The sequence below is a fragment of the Panthera leo genome, chromosome D3 (genome assembly GCF_018350215.1).
Source record: "Panthera leo isolate Ple1 chromosome D3, P.leo_Ple1_pat1.1, whole genome shotgun sequence".
NCBI lineage: Eukaryota > Metazoa > Chordata > Mammalia > Carnivora > Felidae > Panthera > Panthera leo.
Window position 1 is genome coordinate 77,077,055 of NC_056690.1, and position 25,354 is coordinate 77,102,408.

The window sequence follows — 25,354 nt, forward strand, 5'->3', positions numbered from 1 at the left end:
TGAGAACCTCGTTGTTGAGTGAAGGACAATACTCGGAGAAAATGACTCTTGACTAAAGGTCGAAAAGATAAGGAGAGCACCAAGAGACGTTTTTGGAAAAAAAACATCCAGTGAAAGGGAAGCGTGGAAGGGATTGTTCCAGTAATTCAGAGAAAAATGCCTTGCTCGCCTCTTAAAAATGATTATTCTTTAGGTAACGCTAGCCTGAGGATCAGACAATGGCCAGCGCCCCCAGACATGAGGGCAGGCTGAAGCAATGACAAAGCAGGACAGCGTCCTAGAGAGCCACAGCAGCACCAAGTGAATCGGTTATCCAGGGTGAACTTCTCTGTGGCCTCTTGATTCTGAGAAGTAGCCGGGACTCTTGGTAAACAGTGGCTCCCGCTGGTGAAACTCATCTGCCCAGCAGAGGCTGCCGGGAAGGCCCCAGCTCAGCCAGTGGCTACCCTTCCCGCTCTCCTGTGGGGCTCAGGTGACTTGGTGCCTTCTGCGTGTTGGCTGCCTCAGGTGGTGAGGTGCCCTCCTCTCTGCTCCTCTCCCACCTCCTTCCTGGGCAAGCACTACACTCCCCAAGTTCTAGCTGTTCAGGCTGGGTCCCCAGCTACGCCTCCGGCGCCTTGTGAAGCCTCGAAAACAAGCCCAGATTCCCGCACAAAATCTGCAAAGACCTTGCCTCCATTCATGCCCCCAGCCTGCCTCTCCTTCCCTCTCTCAGTGGAACAGCTCCTGTGTTTTCAGGCAGGTTCGCTCGGGGTCGCCCAAGGCCGGTGTTCTCCTTGCTTCTGAACTTGGGTTCTTGAGACGCCCCCCGCCGCCATGGGGGCTCCCTTCCTTTCTTCTCCCTGCTGGTCCCCCACCTCCTTTGATGCCCTGCTCAAAATTCACCTCTCCCAGAAAGATGATCAAAGCCACACTCGCCTGAAAATGGCATGAAGGTAACGCAGACGGGCTTGTCGGTAATTCCTGGACCGTTGCCAGAGAGGGCGCCTGGTGCTTGAAAGTGAGAGTTTTTCAAAGAGATGTGCAGCCAAGTTATTAAAACTTTGATTGCTTCACCCCCCCTTAAGAAACTGGATGGCTGGGGTTAATGGAGGGGCCTCTGAGCACGGGACTGATAAAACAGTGTGAAACGACTTGTAAAAACTGAACTCTGAAAAAGCCTATGACATAAACCCATCGTGTGGCACGATTTCTTCTCATTTTTCTCTTAATATCAACAACAGGGGGACATCTAGTTCATTTCCTGCCGGGGGTCATTTTAGGTGACGTTGTGTGGTGCTATTTTCTCCCAGGGAAGAGTAAAATGATTTATAAAACTCATTTTTCTATTACAACTAAGAGAGATATTTACAGGTAAATAGTTGTTCTGAGCTAAAAATATATGCGAAAGCTTAGTCGTTATAATAATGACTCAGGTTTATTGAATGGCTCTCTAGGTCAGTTATTTCTTAGACGTAAATTAATTTTCACAGCCCTGAAGGGTAGGTATTATTATAGTCATTTATCCCATGACGAAGCTGGGGCTCAGAGAGATGAAATCACTCGCCAAACTCACATGGCAGCTAAGCGTTAGAGCCCAGACTGGACCCCAGTCTGTTTGATCCAAAGACTTCCAGATGTGTCCCAGCATACCGCCTTCCTGCTTTGGGATTCCTTCAGCCCTGCCGATCTCATGCCAAGGTTGCAAGGGAAGCTGGAGATTTTAGTCAGATCAGGTTGACATCACTAACGATGCCTTGCCTCTCCGTCAGAGGAGAACAGCCACAGGGATGGGTCGGAGATATTCGCGCAGCGAACAAAGGTTCGTCAGAGGGTCTTCTGTGTGCCAGACATCTTCTAGCTATTGGGATGCAGCAACGAATAAACCAGGAAAAGAAAAATCCTGCCCTCTGGAAACTTATACTCTGGTGCGAGGGAGAGAGGCAAGTTTAAAACACGTAAAATGTATATTATGTCACATGGTGTTAAAAGCTACAGAAATAAAGCCCTGAAGGGGGATAAGGGAATCAGGGAGGGGAAGTCATTGAAACGCAGGTGGCCAGGAAAGGACTCCGAGAAGATCACTTTCGAGCAAAGACCTGAAGAAGGTGGTGGGTGTCTGGAGAAGAACATTCCAGACAGAGGGGACAGCAAGTGCAAAGGCCCTGAGGCGGGAGTGTTCGAAGAATACAACTCCAGTGTTGCTGGACCTGCGTGAGCAAGCGCTGGGATGAGGTGAGACGGGGGGCTTGGGGGAGAGCGTGGGGTCTTGCTGGCCTCTGCAACAGATCGGACCTTCACGCTCAGGAGATGGGAAGCTGTCGGGGTGTCGGGGGGTCCTGAGGAGACAGCATCTTAGCATGTTGGTTTTCCTGGGGTCACTCTGGCCGCTCTGAGGTGGACTCAAGGGCAGAATTGAGGAGACCGGCCAGGAGGCCTCCGCAGAAAGCCAGACGGGCGATCATGGAGCCTTGGGCCGAGAAGGCAGGGGTAGAGGCAATTCTGGATACACTCAGAGGGAAGGGAATGGGACTTGGCGATGGGTGACGTGCTGTGCCTGAGGGGGAGAGAAGAGACCAGAATAACTGCTCGGTGCGGGGCCTGACCTAGAAGGGGAGCTGGGGCTGCCGCTGTCTGAGATGAGGGAAACTGGGAGCAGCAGCTCTGGGTCAAGCCAGTTGGAAACCCAGAGGCGGACGTTGAACAGGCGAGTGGATAGTTGGGTCTGGAGTTCAGAGGGAGGCTCATCTCGGAGTCGGAGGCATATAGCTGGGACCGTTCGCAAGGGCACAGCTCGGGCCCGCGGCACGGCTCGGGGGACAAGGGTCCCATTTCTCCTGGGTGAACGGCGGCCCCTGGAATTGGGCAAGGAGGTGGCCCTGCCCAGATTAAGTCCACCTTTTTGTGCCTCTGGATCCCTAGGGATCCTGGAATCAGCAGGTGGACAGGGAGACAGGATCGAGGCCGGGGTTTGGCGGGTCGCTTCCAGACCCACCGAAAGAGGGTGTTGGGGGGACGAAGGCTGAGAGCGGCTGCTGGCAGAGGCGGGAGGCCGCAAGTGAGGTAAGCGCTCTACCTGGTGAGCCTCCTGTGGGGAGAACCAACCGGAGCCGGATGGGAGAGGAGGTGACCTCGGGGTGCTGCGAGGCCGAAGGGGTGGGCGGGTGAGTTAGTACATTTCTAATGGGGTTAATAAGGGGAGGGGAGAAGAGGGTCTTCTCTAATCCTCATCCTCCAATTTGCCGAAATGAACAAAAGGAATGAAGTATACGGAAGTGTATCTGATACACAGAGAAACCGGAAAGCAGCTACGATCCAAATCACAGCCCGAAAACAGCATCCACCGTGAACATCTGGGCATGATTGACTTAGCAAGTATTTATTAAGCATCTACTATGTTCCGGGCACTTCAGGGAGTTAGGGATCCCGCAGTAAACAGAGAAGACGAAGATCTCTATCTTCACAGAGCTCACACTCCAATGGGGAAGATCAACACTGAACAAAATAAATGAGTCCACCACGCAGCGTATCAGAACGTGGGCACAGGGGGGCTTCTAGAAAGGACGCGAATGAGCACTGTTAAGGTGGGGCACGGTTTGAAATCGGTGGGCAGCCAGGGGGCACCGGGATGGTTTGCTCAGTTAGGATGTGGGGGTCACGCCATGGGGGTGGGGGGCCGGGGCAGGGAGAGTCCCTTGGGCCCTGGATTCAGTGGCTACTGATGACGATGCTTACTTTTCCAGTTTTTGAGAAGGGGAGAGATTCCTCTAAGACTGTGGGAGAGGAAACTGAGGCACCCAGATGAAGCTCTTTCTCCGGGAATGATGAGGGCTGGAGGTGTGGATGGGCTCCAAGAGAACCAGGATAGTTCCTAGGGGCTGATCCCCACTGTGAGGTCTGTGTTTATTTCCTCTGGCCTGCCCCTCCTCGCCCAGGCAAGCGGCCAGGAATGTGGGAAGTGAAAGACAGGGACACTTATGGCTTGAATTGTCTCCCCAAAAACTCATATGTTGAGGCCCTGACCCATGGGATCTCAGAACACGACCTTATTTGGAGATAGTGGTGGTTTTTTTTTTTTTTTTTTACACTTTTTATTTACTTAAGTCATCTCTATACCCCATGTGGGGCTCGAACTCACCACCCTGAGATCAAGAGTCGCATGCTCCTCTGAATGAGCCGGTCAGGCACCCCTGGAGACGGGGTCTTAACCAAGTGAAATGAGGTCATTGGGGTGGGCCCTAATCCAATACGATTGGTGTCCTTATATGGGAGACATCTGGGCACAGATGTGCACGTGGGGTGAACACCACGTAAAGACCAGAGTCGTGCGGCCACAGGCCAGGCCAGGAGAGACTCCCGGAGCATAGCCTTCCTCAGCACCTCCTGAGATTGGGGCCCTTCCAACACCTTCATCTAGGACTCTGGGCTCCAGAACTGGGAGACAATACACTTCTGTTATTTGAGCCACGTGGTCTGTGGTCCCTTGTTATGACAGCCCCCCAAGACTGACGCAGACGCCAGAGACAATACCGTGGGTTACTTACCAGCGGGAAGCAGTCGCTGCCTTCTCACTCCTCCTGGAAGTAGACGCAGAAAGAGGAAGTGATGTAATGGAGAGGAAGGTGGAGGTGAGCTACCCATCAGAATTGCTTCTGCTACTAAGATGGAAACTTCCTTCCCCTAAAATAGAAGCGGACAGACTGGCTTTTCACGGGCAAATCCGATCAAGAACATGTGAATTTTGACAAAAGCCTCTGAGATGACTTCTAGCTGGAACCGCTGGGGCCTCTCATGGAAAGCAGAATTTGAATCATTGTTGATCTGGTGCTACAGTGAGAGCTTGTAAATATTTGTTCATCGCATCACTAAGTGCAAGTCTGTGCTCACGTGACCACGCAGACAAACAGGGCCCATCTTGCCAGAGGCTCTTAACCAAACAGTTTTAGCGCAAGCAGGCTCTCGAAGGATTTCAGCGCTGCTACAGCAAAGAGTCAGAAAACACACCCTGTGGCTGGGAGGCAGAAGAGGTTTTGCGTCTTTTTGATATATTTTTTTAATCTATTTAAGCCCAAGTGGCATCTGCAGATCTAAGTGGGGGAGAAAATGCCAATTTGTTCACTTCTGCACCCAAGGTCAACAGAACAGAGCATACTTGAAAGGACCGAGCCCGACCGGGCTGTGGCGGTCTCCTCCCACGTGCCTCCAGCCGAACACATGCCCAGCACACACACAAAACACTACGGATACTTACGAAAGAGAGCACTTTACAACTAGAAAATGACTGTTGCTTCTTTTGGCATTCTTTTAACTATGAATCTATTGAAACCCTCCACTAATAGGGGGCTTATCAGAAGTGTGGCTGGGGAGGCACCGGAACAGTAAGATAACCTGAAATATTAACACAAGCCAGCCATCTGCACATCCCAAACCAGACCCTTCCAGAACACGATGCCCAGTGGCAAGAAGGCATCACATCTCTGCCATTCTCCTTAGCGATAGACCTGCTGTTGAAAACACAATCTCGTTTTAATGAGACGCGCGTTTATTTTTGTCATTTGCCCGGTGCAGAGCTCCACTGTTGAGCCCTTTAGGAAACTTGAGACACTTAATGTATATGACCACCCCCCGGGCATCGAGTCCAAAATCCCCAGCTGGCCCCCCTAGGGTGTCCCGGCTCAGTGCCTCGGTTGAGTGTTGTGTTTATAGACCTAACACTGCACACTTCTGAAGGCAAATAGGAAAATCAAGAGAAATTCAACGTGTGCAAACTGAGCTAAAACAATGGCCGTGAATGTGGGCATTTCTGAGGCCCCAAAATGGTATCCTTGGTGTTAAGAGCGCCCACTCACTTTATTTGTGCAAGGAAAACAGCCTTTCATCATAGAACAGAAGGTCAGGGTTTGGGTGGTGGACAGATGGCCACGCCACCCCACAAAGTCTGTCCGTGGGAGCCCTGGATCCCCTTCTGTCCCTGGTCCTCCAAATGTTTTCAAACAGATGAAATCTGATTACAATAAACAATAAAGGCATTTTGCGGGGAAAAAAATCTAAGCATCCACGAAAGGAGGACAGGACAGCTCCATCCGAGGGAGCCACCCCATGAGCTGTCACCTGCAAAGTCTCGGAGAAGATCCTTTCCCCTTGACTGTCTCTCCAAATTCAACTTCAAAGCCAGCCAGAGGGGAAGCCAGTTACAGGGTACTTTGATTTTTCATTCTGTACCGTTCTAGAATTTTTTATTTTTTATTCTTTATTACTTATGTTGATATTATTTTTATAATTACAAATTATTACTAAAGAAAGTACCATGGTCTGTTCAGAGGGCTCTGGTCACACCCACACTCACGTGGGTATGTGTGTGTGTGTATGCATACACTCATTCTGATCAAAAGGCACCCTGCGCCTCTTTGCTCTTGTGGAACCTTCTAGAACTCCTCTGCTAAATACCTCTGTAGGATCTGTATGGGGAAAGCAGGCCACAGGCTGCCTGATAGTAAAATGAGCATTTTCATCTGTAGCCAGGGAATCACTTTGGAAGGACGGCTAGAGATGGGTTTTCTGAAGGGACAGGTGACTGACTGAAGTGTTTTCTCCTCCTAATGCCTTTTCAAAACAAAACTCCCGTGTATGCTCTCTTTTTTGTCAAAAGCCCATGCCCGCGCACGGAAGAAGAAGCCAGAAATCTTCTGTTGACGCCCACGGGCCTCAAGAGAGGCGGGGGGAGCCACCAAGGTACTCCAGGGCCTGGAGCCGGTGCCGCCCAGGGGTTTCTTCCTTGTGGCCAAACAGCTACTTCACAAATCCTTGCAGAGAGGCCGCTGGTGCTCCTACAGGGCGTTGTTGTTTGAATTCTAGGAGGTCCGGCCCCTCGGCATTTCAGGACCCTTCTATCTGTGGTGTGACGCTCTCTCCAAGTGTGGTCCCCGGCTGGACGGGGAGCCCCTGGGCGTGCCAGAAATGCAGAACCTCGCCCCCGTCCCCACATTTACTGAACGAGAACCTGCATTTTCACAAGAGCCCCGGGTGATCCGTGCGAACTTGCAATTTGAGAAGCAGCGATGACGCTGCTCAGAGGTGACCTAACGGTACGGTCAGGGAGTAGTTGAAATCTATCACCTAAGAAGGCCGCACACTGTGGGCATCCAACTACTGTAGATGGCGTTCTGGAAAAAGCAGAACGATGGGGACGGTGAGAGACCAGTGGCTACCAGGAGTCGGGGGCGGGGGAAGGAAGGAAGGATCCGTGGGGCGCTGGGGACCGGTAGGGCAGAGGAACCACGCTGTAGGGTACCGTGATGGTGGATATGTGTCGTTACATGTGTGTCAAAACCCAGAGAATGTACGAAGAGTGAACCCTAATGTACGCTGTGGACTTTAATGACTCATGATGTATAACATTTGCTCCTCAAGTGCGACGAATGTCCACACTGACGCATGATGATAGTAACAGGGGTAAACGATGGAGTAGGGGGTGAGGGAGCGTTTGGGAACCCTCCATACTTGCCGCTCATTTGTCCGGAAGCCCAAAGCTGCTCTAAAAAATTGTCACTTTAACACCCACCACAACAAACCAGTGGGGAGGCAGACATTTTCTCTCTCGGTTTGGGGTGCATAAAACCATCCCTGAGCAGTCTCTATGTCATTTCTTCCTGCCTGATGTGGGTCGCTGCCGTTCTGCCCCACAGCTGGGCAGGACCCCAACTGGCAGGAAAGGAGACTGTGGGATGCGGGGAGGGGCCAGGCTCCCGGGGAGCTGGGGGGTCCCAGCAGGCTCCACACCACCTTCCGGTGTGATCCGACGTGGGTCAGCCGCGGGGTTTATAGCGCAGGGTCACTATCGAACAGAGACTGTGACGGAAGAATGCGGAGAGAACAGGGATGCAAATACTTCGTGCTCCGGTACACTGATTAGGAAATGGCCAAATTGCTAATCCTGGGGGAATGTGAAATATGGCACCAATTCGAAAGAACCAGGGTCTGCGCTCATCTCTGCATCTCCCACTTTCTGGGTAAGTGTGAATTTAATGACACAGAGGATTATAGCCGGATGTGCGACTAATGAGGGAAACGGCCCTTCTGTTGGAAGTCACCTCTGGCCACAACAGGACGTTCCACTCTAGCGTGACAACTCGACCCCATGAAGGAATTCACGTTTTCTGTTGATACAGCAGCTGGAGGCGTCTAGAAATCCCAAGGTTAGGAATGGGGGCGGGGGGGGGGGGCTGTGGACAGGGCACCAAGTCCCTGACAACGCAACCATGTGCACCCACACAAAGAGACACAGAACGTGAAGCCGGTGGGTACAAAGCTGGGCTGTCTTTGAGAGTGACCGTCGATTTCGCCTCTCCACACGTCTGGTCGCAAATCCTGCTCCGAAATCATCTCAGGGAAGACAGCAGGCGATGAGTTTGGGAGCAGCGTGGGGCACGGGCAGTCGGACGTGGGACCGTCACCGGCGCTCTGCAGGCTAGGTGCTCTCTGTCGAGCGTTTTCAGACGTGTGCCCACAAGACTATGTGCCGCGAGCTGGTGGCCGTTCGTTCACAGGGGGTGCGAGGTTTTCTTTCCCGCTGGGCTCCCGGGCACCACCTTCTTTGCGGTTGTGGAGTTTGGCTGAATTCTGCTTTTCGTGACGGCCGGCTTCTTCTGTTTCTGGCTGTTGTTTTGAAGTGATGTCAGGCCCAGCATTTTACAATACTTGTTACACTGGTGTAGGGCTTTAAACTGATCGATGAAGGTCATGGAACAGTTGCCTTTAAATCCTTTGTACCTGTGGGTTTGGGTAGAAGGACACATACTTGTTAAAACACGGGACACTTTCACCAGCCTTCGAAGGGGAAACTAATGGGAGATGGAAAACACATTGATTCCGACCCCGGGCAAGGATGGCCGAATGTTCCGCCACAACTATTGACAGGAGAAACAAAGCCTGTGGGATTAAGTAAAGGCCGAGGCCCACAGGCATGCACATTCCAGACCAAAGGCCTGTGATCGTACAAGTGTTCTAGATGCTTACGGTTCCAATGAAACAGCATACTATTTGCCTTTTTCTTTTAGTCATAGTAACTAGTGCTGGACCATCTTGATAAAAACTAGATCTCTTGGTAGTCTGAAAGCCACCCTATCCCGCCCAGAGGTTCTGAATAAAAAAAAATTCTATAACGTTGGGGCTGGAAGACATTATTTAGTTTAGAATTTTCTCTTGCTTAAATATTTTTATTTATTTTTGAGAGAGAGAGCGAGAGAGAGAGAGAACCTGAAGCAGGCTCTGCACTGACAGCAGAAAGCCTGATGTGGGGCTTGAACTCATGGGCCGAGTTACTGTCATGACCAATATCATCACAGGCCGTCCCGTGGCAGGGATGTGGAAGGCGACATTGAAGGATGAGGCAGGTAAACGGGGGAGCGGGGGTGAGCCCAGCACACAGAACGTTCGGCATGATTTGTGAGGCCCCCGAACAAAAGGAAACCATGGGCTCCTCGTTCAAAAATGATGGAGGCATCGAGACCACGATGATGGAGCCCGTGTTCGACAAAGCCCAGGGCCCTTTTCACGGCGGGCCCTGCTGGCTGGGGGACAGTTCTGGCCACGGCTGATTAATAGGACAAACACGAAACCCGGCCTCTTTCATTTGCTGGTAGAAACCACGAAGGTCAAGGAAACCTGGAATGAATGGGGACCGAGACTGTGCGCTTTTTCCCCGTGAAATCCACGCCGGGTTGGAAGCTCTTAGGGGAGTGGAAGGTTCCTTTCATCTCTGGAACCAGAGCAGCTCTGTCTTGACCAGTTTGTTATAGACGCAGCCTGCTCCCTCCTCCTCCTCCTCCTCCTCCTCCTCCTCCTCCTCCCTGTGAGGGAACGTTCTGCCCCCCCTCACCCCTGCAGGAGCCCGCAGTCCATTTTTGCTTGTGAGAAATGCCTTGGTTTCTAAAAGTCAAGCTCCCTCCTGGAAGAAAAAGTCCGCTCAAGACAGGGGCTGAATCCAGCAGGGTAGGAAAATTCTCCACTGCTAACCTCATCATCTTTACATCTCTATCTTCCATAGGACATGGCGTGACAGGCGGAAATGTCAGCCCCACTGCATTTCTCTGGCGCCTGAGCACCCCTGGCAGGCCGCGAGGCCGCGTGGGCCTGTGCTCATCAGACGTGATGGAAAGCCAAACCCGTCCTCCTGCTGGGGGGAGGCCTCCCGCCTCAGACAAACCAGGAAGGTCATGGGCAGGGGCAGCCTCCCTGTTGAAGCACATCCCTGGAAACACATCACGGCCACCCGTCTCAGGCCACCCGGAGGCTTTTAAACACTCAGACAACATCTAGTCTCTGCAGGGAAAAATCACTAACTCACCCTGGGACCTCCCAGAAAATTCGATTGTCGCTTCTTAAGCGTCGTCTGGCGGCCAAGTGTGTAATGCTGGGTACGAAGCGAGCCCTTTTATAATGGTTCCCATGCTCTGGAATGGGAAAGACTGAGTGTGGACGAAGAAGCAGGACTTCGGGCAGCCCAGCAGGGTCTGTCCTCTCCAGTAGCCCCTGAGGGCCCAGACCTCTTCCCGGAAATCTGGCACCTTCCTTTCCTCTATGTCCCTCTTTCTTTCTTTCTTTCTTTCTTTCTTTTTTTATAAAATTTTTTTTTAACGTTTATTTATTTTTGAGACAGAGAGAGACAGAGCATGAATGGGGGAGGGTCAGAGAAAGAGGGAGACACAGAATCTGAAACAGGCTCCAGGCTCTGAGCCGTCAGCACAGAGCCCGACGCGGGGCTCGAACCCACGGACCGCGAGATCATGACCTGAGCCGAAGTCGGCCGCTTCAACGACTGAGCCACCCAGGCGCCCCTGTCCCTCTTTCTTTAGAGTCCTCACGGAAAGCCAGAGTAGGGCAGCAGGGACCGCTGGATGTCACAAGAGCCGCCGTGGGCAATGGTGAGGCTTTACAGGGAAGGTTGCTCTGCTCAGTCGAGGAACCCCGGTCTTTCTCCGCCCCCGGCTCCCCAAAAGCCCTAGCTCAAGTGCATTCTCGTGGAGTCCTCCCTGCTCCCGCCCTCACCGCGAGGAGAAACACCTCCAACCACTTCCCTCCATCTTTAGGAGAACGACATCCACTTCTCAGAATTCAGGGTGTGCCTCACCTCTCCGCACAGACTGTGATCTCTCCCAGGATACTGATTCCCGACATACCTGTCCAGGGGAGGCTTTTCAATAAAGGCCAAGGAAACAGGTGGATAGAAGCCCCGTCCCCAGAGCTACCTCACCTTGGCCCAAGGGGGCCTCCAGATCACATTTCGGGACTTCCCTTTCTCTCTTGGTCCAACTTTGGACGATCAACTTGGCACGTCACACAATAATGAACTCCCATCCCTCGCCTATCACAGCTGTAGACCTTTTCTGGCTACCTAGCATCCACAGAATTAAAAATCTTTCCCCTTTCTCAACCTGGTGATGGTCTCAGTCAGCGATGCTGGGCTTCGGCCATGACTTCTGGTTCTCTCAAACTCACAGCCATCGCTGACGCCTTAAAAGGAAACAAGGCCACATCCTTTGTGTTCCGAGATCAATTAAGCCGGAGCGTTTCAAAGGACGCCAAGCTCTCTTTCCGACACCAAGCAATGGGGTGTCCAGGTTCTGCTGCTTGTGGTCCGCCTTCCATGCCACACGAGCCACGAGGAGTAGAGGGGACCGTGAATCTGAAATACCCTGGCCTCTCTCCAGCATTATCCCCACTGCACTCACCCCCGTTGATCTTGTTAGACAGATGCACAAGGCTGGACAGTATCTCCCCCAAATGGCACGTCCTTCCTAGAACCTCAGAATATGGCGCTTGGGTGGCTCAGTCGATTAAGCATCTGGCTTCAGCTCAGGTCGTGATCTCACAGTTTGTGAGTTCGAGCCCCTGAGTCGGGCTCTCTGCTGTCTGCACAGAGCCCGCTTCAGATCCTCTGTCTCCCTCTCTCTCTGCCCCCTCCCCCACCTCAAAAATAAATAAGCCCTAAAAAAAAAAATAGGGTTAGTATAGATGTCATTAAGATGAGGTCACACGGGAGTAGGGTGGGCCCTTAACCCAGTATCGTGGGCGTCTATGTAAGAAGGGGAGAGCAGATACAGACGCGCAGGGAGAAGACCGTGCGATGACAGAGGCAGAGACTGGAGAGGCACGTCCACAAGGCTGGGAATGCGAAGGGTTGACCGCCACCTCAGGAAGCCAGGAGAGAGGCGTGGGGTGCATCCTCCCTCACAACCTCCAGAAGGAACCCACTCTTCTGACACTGGGATTGGACTCCTGGCGACCAGAACGCGAGAGAATAAATATCTGTTGTTCTGAGCCACCCAGCTTCTGGTCATTTGTTACGGTGGCCCTGGGAATCCAATGCAACGGGATAAAGCACCTCATAGAACTTCACACGCTTCCATTGTTAGAAAGCTTAGCTCTGTGCAGTTTTACTCACTGGGTCTTTTTATCCGTAACCTCAAGTTAGTGTAATTTTCCAGCCCATCACTTTAAGTTAATCTGCCCGTCCTCCCTCACTGCCTCCAGAAGAAGAACCATAAATTCCTTCCACTGAACAGCACTCAGTGGGGCCTTTTCTTAAATAACTTCCCCTCGGATGGGGGTGGTGCATATAAATTACCCAGGAATGTTGTTAAAATGCCGGTGTGGGGGACACCTGGGTGGCTCAGTGGGTTGAGCATCCGACTTCGGCCCGGGTCACGATCTCACAGCTGGCGAGTTCCAGCCCCGCGTCGGGCTCTGGGCCGACAGCTCAGAACCTGGAGCCTGCTTCGGATTCTGTGTCTCCCTCTCTCTCTCTGCCCCTCCCTGGCTGGTACTGTCTCTCTCTCTCTCTCTCTCAAAAATAAATAAACATCAAAAAAAAATTTTTTTTTTAAATGCCAGTTTGGTCTCAGAAGGTCTGGGATGGGTCTGAGCTCCTGCACTTCTAATGAATTCTGAGGGGCTGCTGATGCCACTGGTCCAGGAATCCCAAGGAGTAAGGAGACAAACTAAAGCATGAAGACCTCAAGTCCACCACCCCTTTGGACCTTGGAGACACCTTTTAATTAATTAATTAATTTTTTAAGAGTTTTTTTTTTTTATTTTTTATTTTAGAGCGACGTGTGGGAGGGGAAGAGGGGCAAAGGGAGAGACAGAGATTCTTAAGCAGGCTCCACACTCAGGGCAGAGCTGGACGCAGGGCTCGATCCCATGACCCTAGGATCGTGACATGAACTGAAACCAAGAGTCGGACACTCAACTGACTGAGCCACCCAGGAGCCCCGGTGCCTTCATAGTTAAGTCGGGACACAGGTGTATCGTTTGTCCTTGAAACTTGGGTCATACAACATCCCAGAGCCTGCTTCTGGAGGGGCTAGGAAGCTCTCTATTTCTACAATCCTGCCCTGACTCGGCACGGATTTATTCAGTCCTCACTATGTGTTGCCAGCCAGGCAACTAGTCTGATTGCTTGCTGAGAAATTATTCCTGCCTTCTCTCATCTTGACAAGGGGCTCATGCAAAAATCGTCAACTGACGGCAGGGTCGGCTTCTCTCTCAGCTTATCACCGCTCCCCCGTGCCTCCTATTGCCTCCAAACACACCTGGAGAGGGGGAGCGGGTGGAGCCAAGTGGCAGAAACTTCCAGATCTGGCTGTGTTGAACAAATTAAGGTGGTTTTTTTTTTTTTTTTTTTTTTGGTCTGGCTTAAGAAGGGATCCGTTAAAGAAAACTCGGTGGGACAAGGAAGAGCAATAGAATTGAATTGCCATTCGTTGGTAAGCTTTGCAGAAGCAAGGCAGAGACTCTTTACAACAGAAGTTTTAGTGTGATATCCTTTCTGAAGAAAATTTTAATTTATAGGGAATGACTACAAGGACACGGAATTCAGGCTGAAGACGGGGGTGAGGAATTGAAATAAACCTTTTGTTTCAGGGTGTGTGTGTGTGTGTGTGTGTGTGTATACAGCAAAGCCTGGGCTGGATTTATGAACAGGTGGAACAGATTGCCATCTACATGTAAAAGGAGGGGCCCTGGGAAGCCCCCCACTCTGGAACCATCTAATATTCTTGCACTCCCATCAACACCCTCCATTTCTTTATTTGTTCTTTCGTTTTTTCATTCAGGGGGATTAAAAAGGATTCAGCTTTTCCAGAAGCTGGCCCTCTTGTAGGGAAGACAGACCCATAAACAAATAATTACACTATGCCGTGATAAACACCTCCAGGGACCTGAGAGATGGGGGTTTTCCCACTGCGTGGCGGGTCCTAAGAAGGATTCACACAGGAAGGACGGCTTGGGGTTTATCTGGCAGAGGGGAGAGCACGGGCGAAGGTGCTAAGGCAGAGGATGTCCTCAGCAAGGCAGGTGTTCTGAGGAGAGCTGAGGCCAGAGGACGTTTCTGGAAGGCTCCGTGAGCCATGCTATGTGATTTTTCCCGTGGGTCGGCATTTCCTAAAATATGGAGCAGTAAGTCCCACAAGATGCTTTGAAATAGAAAATAATCCTGTGGCATAAGCTCTGTGATTAATATTGCATAATCTTTCTCCCTGCCCCCGCGGGCCTTCCAATCACACGTTGGCTCTTTAAACACCCCTATGAAGCCTCACACCAAAGAAACCTCCTACACTTATTCAACCCAGGGTTTCCCAAGATTATTTAACAGCACATAGATCCCTTTGAAAGTGCTTCTGTCAGAGTCACTGAGCTCTTTGGGGGGTGGGGACGCTGTAATGTAACCAAATCTGTGTTTTCTATACAAATTGCATTCTGAGGTTGCCTTGTACAAGCTGACCTTCCTCCCTTGCTCTTTGCACCCCACCCCCACAAACACCATGGAAACCCTGGTCCGGCCACCACTGCTACGGCTCTAGCCTCCCTGTGGCTGTCCTTGCGCCCCGCCCGTGCCCGTGTCGGGCAGTTTCCCACGCCGCCCCCAGGGTAAGTCAGAGCCGCGGTCACAGGGCTGCTCAAGCGGTCCCACAACCCCGAGAACCCACCCCAGCTCCTCCCCTTGGCTCCCAGCCCCCACTGCTCCCCCCTGCCCACTCTCTGCCCTCACGCCTCCTCTCCGGCCCCTCCCTCAGCCCCCAGTTACAGCAGGGGGCTGCTACCATGGAAACAGGCCCTGGCACTTCTCTGACTTCTGCCCAGGCTGGAAAAAAAAGGGGGAAACGTAAAGACAGGAGGACAAATGCAGCCCACGAGTCTGGTTCTCTGCTTCTGCTGGCAGGGGCATTCCAGAAGCCCTGAACGCTTGCACGGCTCCTGCTGTCTTGCTTCTGAAGGCATGCCCAAACCAGGAGGGGCTCTGGGCTGTGATCCCCGAGGGAGCAGGGCCGGGGCCCTGGGGAGGCGAGGGAGAACTGAGCCTCCGTGATGGTCCGTGCTCCATTCTGGAGACCATAAGTCTCGTCCCCGTGGGTGTGGAGGAAGCATGGAGTCCTCTCCTTAATATCTGAGACACAAACTGAAGTCGGGACACAGAGGCCAAGGAGGGGACACTGGAGGCAAGACAGCCATGAAATAGGCGGTCCGAGAGTCAGCCACCGTCCTCAGATCCCAGAGTTGGGATTCCCAACGCCCGCCCCCCATTTTAGCTGCGGAGGGGGGAGCCTCTTTAGGGCACGGGGCTGGGCAGTCAAGGCCAAAGGGGATCAGGGTTTCACCATCAGATGCCTGGGGCAGGAGGAGGGGGGAGTGCCGGCCACACTGAGTGTGCTCAGGACCGGCCAGCGCTGACTGAGGGACCTTCTTTATGGGACAAGCCCCAAAATCCTATCAGTCCACAGTGAGCCCCTCGTTCTTTACTTCTCTCTGGGCTACACACACAGACACACACACACACACACACACCACTCCTTTTTCCAGCTACCTTCTAGAAGCCTTCCTGTCTTCTCTTCTATTAACACACTTGAGTCCGTGGCATCTCTGCACACCCCCCTCTTCGGTTCGGGCAACCTAGCTCCGCTGTGCTCTGCTCGGACCTTCCTGAGAGCACTGGTGGCTCCTTTCCGGACAGTTCTGGGCTTCCTCCAGCCCTCTGGTGTCAGGCGCTCGTGAACCCTCTCGGCCCTCACTGCGTCCTCATCTTCCATTTCCCTCCTACCGTCTCCCAGGTTTGTCCTGCAGCTGCCGACCTCACATCCAGCAATCTCTCCAGATGGTCTTTTGGTTCAGACGTGCCTCTGAGGCTGGATGACAAAGGATGAGGAGCCTGGCTGTGGGTCCTCGGGTCCTGGGGGTGACTGGGCGGGGCCAGGGGGTGGGTAGTGCTGAGGCATGGGAAGAACCCCCCAACTCCAACCGTACTGTCATCTGAAAGACTTTGGGGCAAAGACCAGGAAGCTGCCACGCTATTCCCACTCCGTGGAACGGGTATGTCCTTGCTGACTCCTGGGTCCAGGAGACTCTGAACTCACACCGAGAACATTGCTAGTAGCAATGCCTTGCCAAAATCGTGGCAGGGAGGGGAAGGTAAATGTTCCCTTCGTGGGCCCCCAGACCTCCTTGATGGCCAAGACTGGCCAAACAAACCAGCCACTGGCCAACCGGCTCCACCGCGAGATGGCTTGATCAGATTGAGATGGGATGCAGACTGCCTTCCAGGGTAGATGACAAGGAGGGCAACGGGGGAAAGCGGACATTTAGGGGGCAAAGCGCCTTTCTCAGGTCCCTCAGACTGAAAGGCTGTCCTCTGAAGCCCGCCTTGGCCAGTCAGCTAGAACGTGTGGGTTCTACAGCCACAGCCCTGCTGTGAGAAGCACTCACATGATGTCGGGAAATTCTGTTCCCAAGTCCCTTGGTTTCCTCCTTTCCTGGCAGAGTCACGCGCCCGCCTGGAGAGTTAGCTAGCCCGCCTGGAGTCACCACACACACACACACACACCGTGCACATGTGTGCACACAAGCCTGCCGTAGAGCTGTGTATCTTCAATACAAATCCTATTGAATACAAATCCCAAATTTGCACTGCCCCTTTCTCTCCAGGTACAGTGGGGTCCCAGACTTGTGACGACCGCCCATGGGCACACGAGGCTCACGGTGGGCAGTGAGGGAAGAGCCTTTTTTTTTTTTTCTGGAACTCAGCCCAACTGAAGGTGGCAGTCCTTTTTTGTCTCTCCTCTTTTTCATGGCTTGTAGGATGAGAGCTGGACACAATGACATCAGTAGAACCTGCTTTCTCCAGGCAACTGTCCTTACCATGCTCCTTACCATGTCGTTTAGGTCCTTACTGCCCTTCCGCAGGGAGCAAGCCATTTGCCATTCTGTCCAGGGTCTCCGGAATTCGGTTTCCATGTCAGGGACACCAGACATCGCCACACATTTCAGGATAGCTAACTGGTGGTCCCCCTGGGGAGTGTCCTTTGTCCTTTGTCCTTTGTGGCTACTCATATCAAACCGATTTTGGTTCAATGCTTACCAACTGGGAAGAAATCTGCTCAGGGTACTCTTTGTTTTACTTCAATCTGGCAACATAAAAATGAGTTTGGGGTTTTTTTTTTGAGCCTTCTATAAAGGGTTGAAAAACATATTGGCTCTGGCGCCCTCTGGTGGCTAATCCCAATCACGCCATCTCCCCAGAAATTCATCAGCTGCTGGCTGGGGAGGTGGGTGTGTTTGCAGGACAGACTGTGACACGTGCAGGTCTGCTCCCCTGCGAGCGTTGGTTGGCACTGGTTTTGCTTTGGTTCCACTTCTAATTTCTCCAGTTATAGAATTAGGCATTGTCCTAATTTTCCCCTTCAAAGAATTCTACATGGCGAAGCAATTTCAAATCGGAAAAATGTTCAACTCTCCCATCAGTATCCTGGGTCTGTCTAGAAAATGGCTTATTAGGCTGTGACCGTGCTGTTTGCCATGCTGTGTAACTTGAGGTTCTCGCACTCGCCACTGCTGAAAGATGACAGGCACTGAGGTACAGGTGATGCGTTTTCACACATGTTCCCGTCGCTGGCTCCCAGGAGAGATAGGACATACTTCTGCTTTAAGGGCCATACTACCAGGCAAAGCTGAATTAAAACAAGTAAGTCACGGGGCACCTGGGTAGCTCAGTCGGTCGAGCATCTGACTTTGGCTCAGGTCACGATCTTGCAGTTTTTGAGTTCGAGCCCCGCCTCGGGCTCTGTGCTGACGGCTCAGAGCCTAGAACCTGCCTCAGATTCTGTGCCTCCCTCGCTCTCTGCCCTTGTCTCACTCGTGCATACGGTGGAGACTGAGACATAAGGGACTATTTTCTTTAAATGCCACAATGGCTTCTCTTCCCGCAAAAGACCCTGACCACTGCTGGCCAGAAAAAGGCCCTAAATTTGGGAGATCTTCTTCTGTTCTAAACAATACAGTGTATTATTTATTATTTAAAAATAAAAATTTTTAAGTTTGTTTTTAGTAATCTCTACTCCCAGCCTGGGGCTCGAACTCACGACCCTGAGATCAAGACTCACAGGCTCTTCCAACTGGGCCAGCCAGGTGCCCCTGTGCATTATTATTAATTAGTTGTAAAGTAAGTCAGATTGGCCTCAGCAGTCCTCCCACCCATGCCTTGTGTTCTTCCTCACGTGATTAAAGACCGTGTATAAGGCCGCCTACAAGGAACACCGCTTCTTAAGACCATGCCCATTCCCCAGGCTCTTCTCTTTCCAGCATGGACGAACTAAGCCCGTGGGGGCGCTTGCTGTGAATCAAGAAAAGCATGTCATCGGCCACCGTTCGTCCCTCCTGCTCTCTGGAGGCCCGCTGGCCTCTGCAACGCTCCCCAACTTTCTCCTCCCTGCTTGCTACTGTTTCCCACCTGGAGCCTTCTCAGCCTGTCTTCGAGCTGCCTCAGAATCAGAACCCTTTCCAAGTCTCCCCGCTTTGGGCTCCATTTGGCAGCCCGGGCTTCCACCGGCTTCCACTGGAGCGTTTCTTCAATTGAATCTCGGCTCCAAATGTTGAGGGTCTGCCCCTCTTCCTCGGGGCGCCTTACTTCACACAGTGCTATGCTCCTCACTTGGGAAGTAAGGAGGCGGGATGTGGCTGTCGGTTCTCAATCCAGAGCACAGGGGTTCCGAGGGGCCTCCAAAGAGAACTCCCAACCACTCCTTACACTCTGAGGGTCCCCCTTTGATCAGTTTTTTAAACCGGCTTCTAAGAAACGTTTCTTGTGGGGGGTGGAAATTGCAAACTTAGGAAAAGTTTACAGAAAAGTTTCAGAAAAACAACGGACAAGATGATCTAATACCCCTTCTAAAGCTCTCAGAATTCCCTTCTCTCGCACCTCCTCCTCTGTGACCACTCCTTGGGAGGGAAGGCCGTAAGTGATACTTTATAGACATTTTGCGCTGGGCTCCAGCCATCAGCTCCGGTAATGGGTCTTGGGCAGCTGTCCCGGGCCAGATAAGTCACATTAGAGAACAAAACCAAGGGATTGGATTTCTTTTTAAATTAGGAGAAAAACGTGCAATGAGTTCCCGGAGACTGTTAAGACGCTTTTAAAAGATGTCTTAATCACGCTCTTAAGCTTGCCTTAGTTTTTGAAACTTCTGCTTTGTTTTGGTACAAAGTTGTTCTAAAGAATGGTATGATGTCAGTGTCAGGTCAGCATTGGTGTTAGTGTCAGGCTGAGGCAAGAGGGGGAAAGGACACCAATGTTTATCACCAATGTTTATTGCCTGCATACGAGCTTCAGGGCCTGGATGTCGATTAACGGCGGCGGGGGGGGGGGGGGGGGGGGGGAGGAGGGGGAATCCTCAAGACACCCTGTGTCCCCATCCTGTAGATCAGTGCTTCCAGAATTTAAAGTCACGTGACCACATAGCTGATAAGATGAGAACTCAGCATTCAAACCAGGTGAGCATGATGCTGAGTTTACAGTGTCCCCCAGAGAACATGGGGTCTGCCCTACTTAGGAAGTGCTTCTGAGGTCCAGAGAAATCCCTTTACAAATAGCATGCTATAATTTCTTTTCTTTTAAAAAATTTTTTTTTTTATATTTTATTTATTTTTGAGAGACAGAGAGATAGCGTGAGTGGGGGAGGGGCAAAGAGACAGGGAGACACAGAATCCAAGGCTCCAGGCTCTGAGCTGTCAGCACAGAGCCCGACGTGGGGCTCAATCCCACAAACCGCGAGATCATGACCTGAGCCGAAACCAGACGCCCAACCCACTGAGCCACCCAGGCACCCGTAATTTATTTTCTAAATGGGGAAATTTGTCCAGGAGAAAATGACTAACTAGATGGATGCTAGGATAGCCAGCATAAAAACTGCACTGTCCCAGGCAAACCAGGATGTAGGTCCCCCATCCCAAGGGCCAGACAAATGCCTATAATACAAGAAGCAATGGGAGAGTCAGAAGCAAATGGCATGAGCAAGATTTGAACCCAAGTCTCTCTCTAAAACCCCTGTTCCCACCACCTCTTCTACTGAGGTCTCATACCTGCCCTATATTAGCACCGGGGCAGGGGCTAGACAACTAGGGCAGCCCCCTCCCCGACCCCGAGCCTACTGAAGCTTTTCAAACCAGCCAATTCCCAGCTTGCCTTCCCTGCCTCGCCCTTTCCTTCCCTGGAAAACCAGCTAAAAGCCGTGGCTCATGTTTTCCCCACACTCCTCCTGCCTCCTGGCTGACCGTGGTGCCTCCCTGTGGGGACCCCAGGGCCTGGCCCTCTTGGGGACCGTGGGCAACAAACCTTTTCAGTGGCCATCGTTTTCTTTTTCAATCTAGAAAAGGACTGGCGTCACCATACCTGAACAGTAACAAAACCCAAGGCATGCGTCCCTTCTAAAGCCACTTGCCGTCTATTCCCTCCTCGAAACAGACAGTCTCCGCGCGTGGGAACAGCAGGGGTGGGCCAAAACCGTGGTAGCTCCAACCCAGAACTTTATTTTCACCAAGAACCACAAAGAGCCTGCTTTCTCCTCAATGGCGGTCGCGCAGAGCAGAGAGAAGGCACAGTGGTTCAAGAGATGACCCGGGAAAATGCTGCAGGGCCGACCGGGCATATCCCACACCGGACAGAGCAACACCCCACACTAAACTGGGAAAACGAAGCCATCACCACAACCAAAGTAACTCATCACTGCTCTCCCCCAGCCATGTGCTCCTGAAACCACCACCAGGAAAGCGTGGGAGTCGCCTGAAGGGCTTTTGTGGATAAGAGAGAACAGAAATACATTAAAAATGTGCCAATCGAATTCACTGCGTTCAAGTACAAAAAAAAAAAAATTTAAGAGGCTTCTAATAGTGAAGCTATCAAAGGTAGAAAAATGGAATATTCATAATTGAAAGAAATCCCAATAATGCTGGCATGGTCCCCCCCACCCCCCCCCCCACCCCTGCCGGGGCGGTCCTGTTAGTAATTAATCTTGAAGTGCATTTCCAGAGTTCTTGTTTGTTTCAAAGTTAGGAAACAAATGTGTTTCCCTGAGAGAACAAAGTCCATAAATATTTTATGTAAGTGACAGAAGTGAATTGAATTCACCCCTAGAACATCTATCATCCACAGTCAGGACAAGAAACCTACCTGCCCACATAGCTTCCCAGTATGTGTGCCCGGCAGGTGTTTGGAACCCCGGGGTGGAAGGGAACGTGCTTGGTTTTTTTTCCACTCACCCTTTTGCCAGTGTTGCTATGCCAACGTCAGTTAACTTCATTCCCACACCTGTAGGAAGAGAGAGCGGAGATGGGATTTGTGTTTCACGGGGGTCCTCAGAAAGGACCGGCCACCTCTTCCGGGGCTAGGGGTAGTGACAGCCTCACGGTCAAGTTCTTTCCTACGTAACACACTTTTCCTCCTCATTTCCATCAGCAGAGGCCACTTTCTGCCGAGGCTGACAGCCTTTCAGACATACGTCGGGCTTTGTGGGATGACAAGGGAGGACAGCAGGCCTGTGACGGCAGCTGAGGGGAGTTGTGTCTCGTGGAAACCAATGGTGGGTCTGCTGCCCCAGGCCACCTGAGCCCTTTGTGGCTGGGGGAGTGATGTCCTCTGTCCACCCGGCCCGTGCCCTCTGCTGGAGGAGGGAGGCCGGTAGCGCTCTGAGGGACTCTCGGGCTTGTCACTTGTCCTAGGAGCTCTCTGCCCAGAAATGCTCAGGTCGGGGCTGCGGTCCGCTCCACTTCTAAATCGAAAGTGGAAGCCCGTGCGCAATGGCAGGTGGCGTGGGCGTGGGCCGGGCGGGGGGCGGGGGGGGTGAGGTCGGCAGTGAGAAAGTTCAAGGTGGCATCTGTTCAGTTCAAAGCCCAGCTCCAGATATGGGATTTCCCATCTCCATGAAGATGGTCTCCCCGTTGAGGACAGAAGATTTTCTGGGTTGGCTTTAGGCCTGGGGGAAACACTCCCGAGCTACGTGGAGGCTTTTAACCACTGGTCTGGAGATGCTGACACGTGTCACCCGTGGCCCAACCCTTTGACGCTTCTCCTAACCTCTCTCCATTCACCCGTTGGCAGGGCCGGCTACCAAAGCCAAACAACCAGAACAGCGGCCGGAGCCTTCCGCTCTGGTTCAGCAAAGAGCCACACTATCCCTGCTGGAATCCAAGCACACGGAAGTGGAGAAGAGGCACGCTCTGGGACAAATCTCCCCAGACAAGAGGCAGTGGGGTGAGCACGCCCGGCTCACTCTATGTCCTCAACCTCTCCCAGATCTGGAGGAAGACGCCCCTTTCCGGTGCCCGGAGTGTGGGTGGCCTCTGGCCTTTCCCGACTCTCCCTGCCACACCAGGAACCAATTCATCCACTGTCTCTCTAGGCTGATGGCTACGGGCACTTGGTCCGATTTAGCGGACCTCTTCCTCACTCACGCAATCTAGTCACAGGCCTTCTATGGCAGGGCCTGGGGTCCACGGTGCCACCAACCAGTCTGTCTGGCTTGCCTCCTCCTCTCTTGCCCCTAACTCTTATCCTATCCAGGCCTGTGAGTGCTGTATCCCCCACGGCCAGCAGATGCCCTGCCCACTGAGAGGCCCGGCCACACGGAAACCAGTCTGGGCTGTGGCCAAAGGAACAGGCAACCATCTTCTCCGAAGCCAACCCTGAGGTTAGACGTGATGGCAACCTAGCTCCGTGGGTCTCGACTCCCCGAAGCGCCCTTTTCTGGGGCCCGGGAAAGGAAACCTGATGGGTTAATGCTCTGACGCAGTAGCATGTGCCCGGAGCGTGGCAGAAATCCAGGCCATGCTGCTATTCAGGCCGGTTAGGCAGACAGACGCAACGCGCTTTTCTGCAGCGCACCTGTGAGCTGAATCAGACACGGCACTTTGGGAGAGCCAGCGGGCAAGTTCAAAGGCTCTTCCGCAGCCAGCGACTACTTCACCTCATTCTTTCAAAGCTGCGAGCAGCTAGAACGTATGCAGAAATGCTGCACATCGCCTTTATTACAGGGACTGTGCTTTTTAATAAATAAATAAATAAATAAAGACACCAAATTGTAAAAACCCTCTTTGGATATCTTGTTTTTGGGGAAAGCCGTATTTAAAAATCACAGCTCCGCGCTGCACGGAGGGCCAATTTTAAGAAGTTATTTGGCACAAGGGTCCTTGAACTTGGGCATTGCCTTTCCTGCCTCTCACGATCACCAGCGGTCACTTACAGTTTAGAAAACCAGAATGTAATTTTGAAAAGGAAACCTCACTCTCTCTCGGTTTAATGATGTGCTAACCCATGTGTCTCCAGGAAAATAATTTGAAGTCCCGTTGGGGATAACAGTCATCTGCAGGTTGTTTCCGGTGGAAGGAAGGAAGTAGGCGGCATCAGAAATTTGTTCTCCAGAACGTGAGTCCTTGGGTCTTTTGGGCGACAGCTTCCTAGGAACCTTAGTGGTTGGTCCCAGCAGCGGGCAGATCCCAAGACCAAATCACAGGCGGGGCTTTGACTCCCAAGCTGGCAGGACCCACGGCGATCCTGTCAACAAGCAAGCCCAACCAGGCAGGGGATAGCTTTTAAGAGTCCAAGAAGGTGGGGTGCCTGGGTGGCTCAGTCGGTTAAGCATCTGACTTCGGCTCAGGTCACGACCTCGCGGTCCATGAGTTCGAGCCCCGTGTCGGGGCTCTGTGCTGACAGCTTGGAGCCTGGAGCCTGTCTCAGATTCTGTGTCTCCCTCTCTCTGACCCTCCCCCGTTCATGCTCTGTCTCTCTCTGTCTCAAAAATAAATAAACGTTAAAAAAAAATTAAAAAAAAAAAAAGAGTCCAAGAAGGTAATAGCTGAGTTCGGGTTTGCTTGGGGTTTTGTTTAGTTTTTCCATCCTAATTCCAGTGTCTCAGTAAAATTATAAAATGCACAGGTTATTTAGAAAATGGATGTGCTACCTTGTGCACAGCAATGATGACTAGAGAGAGATTTTCCTCAGAAGCAGAGAGTAAATAAACATTGTTATGATACACTGTGCCAACACATTAAACCGCACATGTCACTTACAGAGAGACGTAACGTTTCACTACACTTGTTTACAAGTGCCTGGAAGCGAAACTAGCTGTGCATGAAGCTCCAGGGTGTTGCTTTTCGCCAGAAGAACGATATTTATCGCGAAATTAACTCTGAAGGAGAAAAGATGGAGGGGCCATCAAGAATTGCACAGCCAGTGTCTAATGAGAATAGATAGCTGTGTATTAAGACCGTGTGTGTGTGTGTGTGTGTGTGTGTGTGTGTGTGTGTGTGCATGTGGCAGTGAAGTCTCTTCAGAAAGTGAGCAGACATGACTGCCTTCAATATGCAGACTGGCCCCATCTGCGAGACTGTAGCATTGCATTTCCCAGCTGGTCTTCAAGAAGTTCCTCGCTGGAAGCTTTAACATCAGGAGACGCTTGCAAATCTCTTGCAAATTGGTAGATTTGTGGTTTAGTGGAAAGAGCTTGGGTTTTGGAGTCAGAAATCACAGGGGTGGAGTCGTGGACCCCTCTGCTTATTAGCAGAGTGACAGCAGGCAATTAAAGCACCGTCTCTGAGCCTCTGTTTTCTCATCTGCAAAATGGGATCATAATGTGCTTTGCAGGGTCATTATGAAGATGGCACAAAAGTCGTCGGAAAAAATGAAGACTTACAAAAACTGGTGACCTCCAAGCACGGTGCATAGCCTAGTTAATTCTATTGGGCCAGTGCGAGTCCCCTGGTTTTGACACTGAACGAGAGTCACGTAAGACGTTAACAGTAGGTGAAGCTGGGTGAAGGGCACACGGGGAACTCTCTGAACATTTTTGCAACTTCTTGTGTCTCTGGTTATTTCAAAACAAAAAGTTAAAATAAATGGGGAGCACTTATGGTGCGGCAGTGCTGTGCCAAAAGTTTACTATTCTATTTAATGCTCACAACAACCCCACGTGTAAAGCACTGAGGCACAGAGGTAAGTAATCTGCCCAAGGCTAAGAGCTAGTGAGCTGGGGGCGGGCGGGGGGCAGAGGGGACAGAA

At 51.9% G+C, this 25,354-nt stretch overlaps 1 protein-coding gene across 1 annotated transcript in view; it reads right to left on the reverse strand.

Annotated features, from left to right (window-relative positions):
• Nucleotides 1-7,091: 7,091 nt before the first annotated feature.
• ALPK2 (alpha kinase 2) overlaps nt 7,092-25,354 on the reverse strand; it is a 104,860-nt gene continuing 86,597 nt past the window's right edge. The window contains exons 12-13 of the mRNA XM_042910585.1: nt 21,562-21,610; nt 7,092-8,748 (exon numbers count right to left, since the gene is read on the reverse strand). Coding sequence (XP_042766519.1) covers nt 8,520-8,748; nt 21,562-21,610 — 278 coding nt within the window. The 3' untranslated portion in view covers nt 7,092-8,519. The remainder of the gene's footprint in view (nt 8,749-21,561; nt 21,611-25,354) is intronic.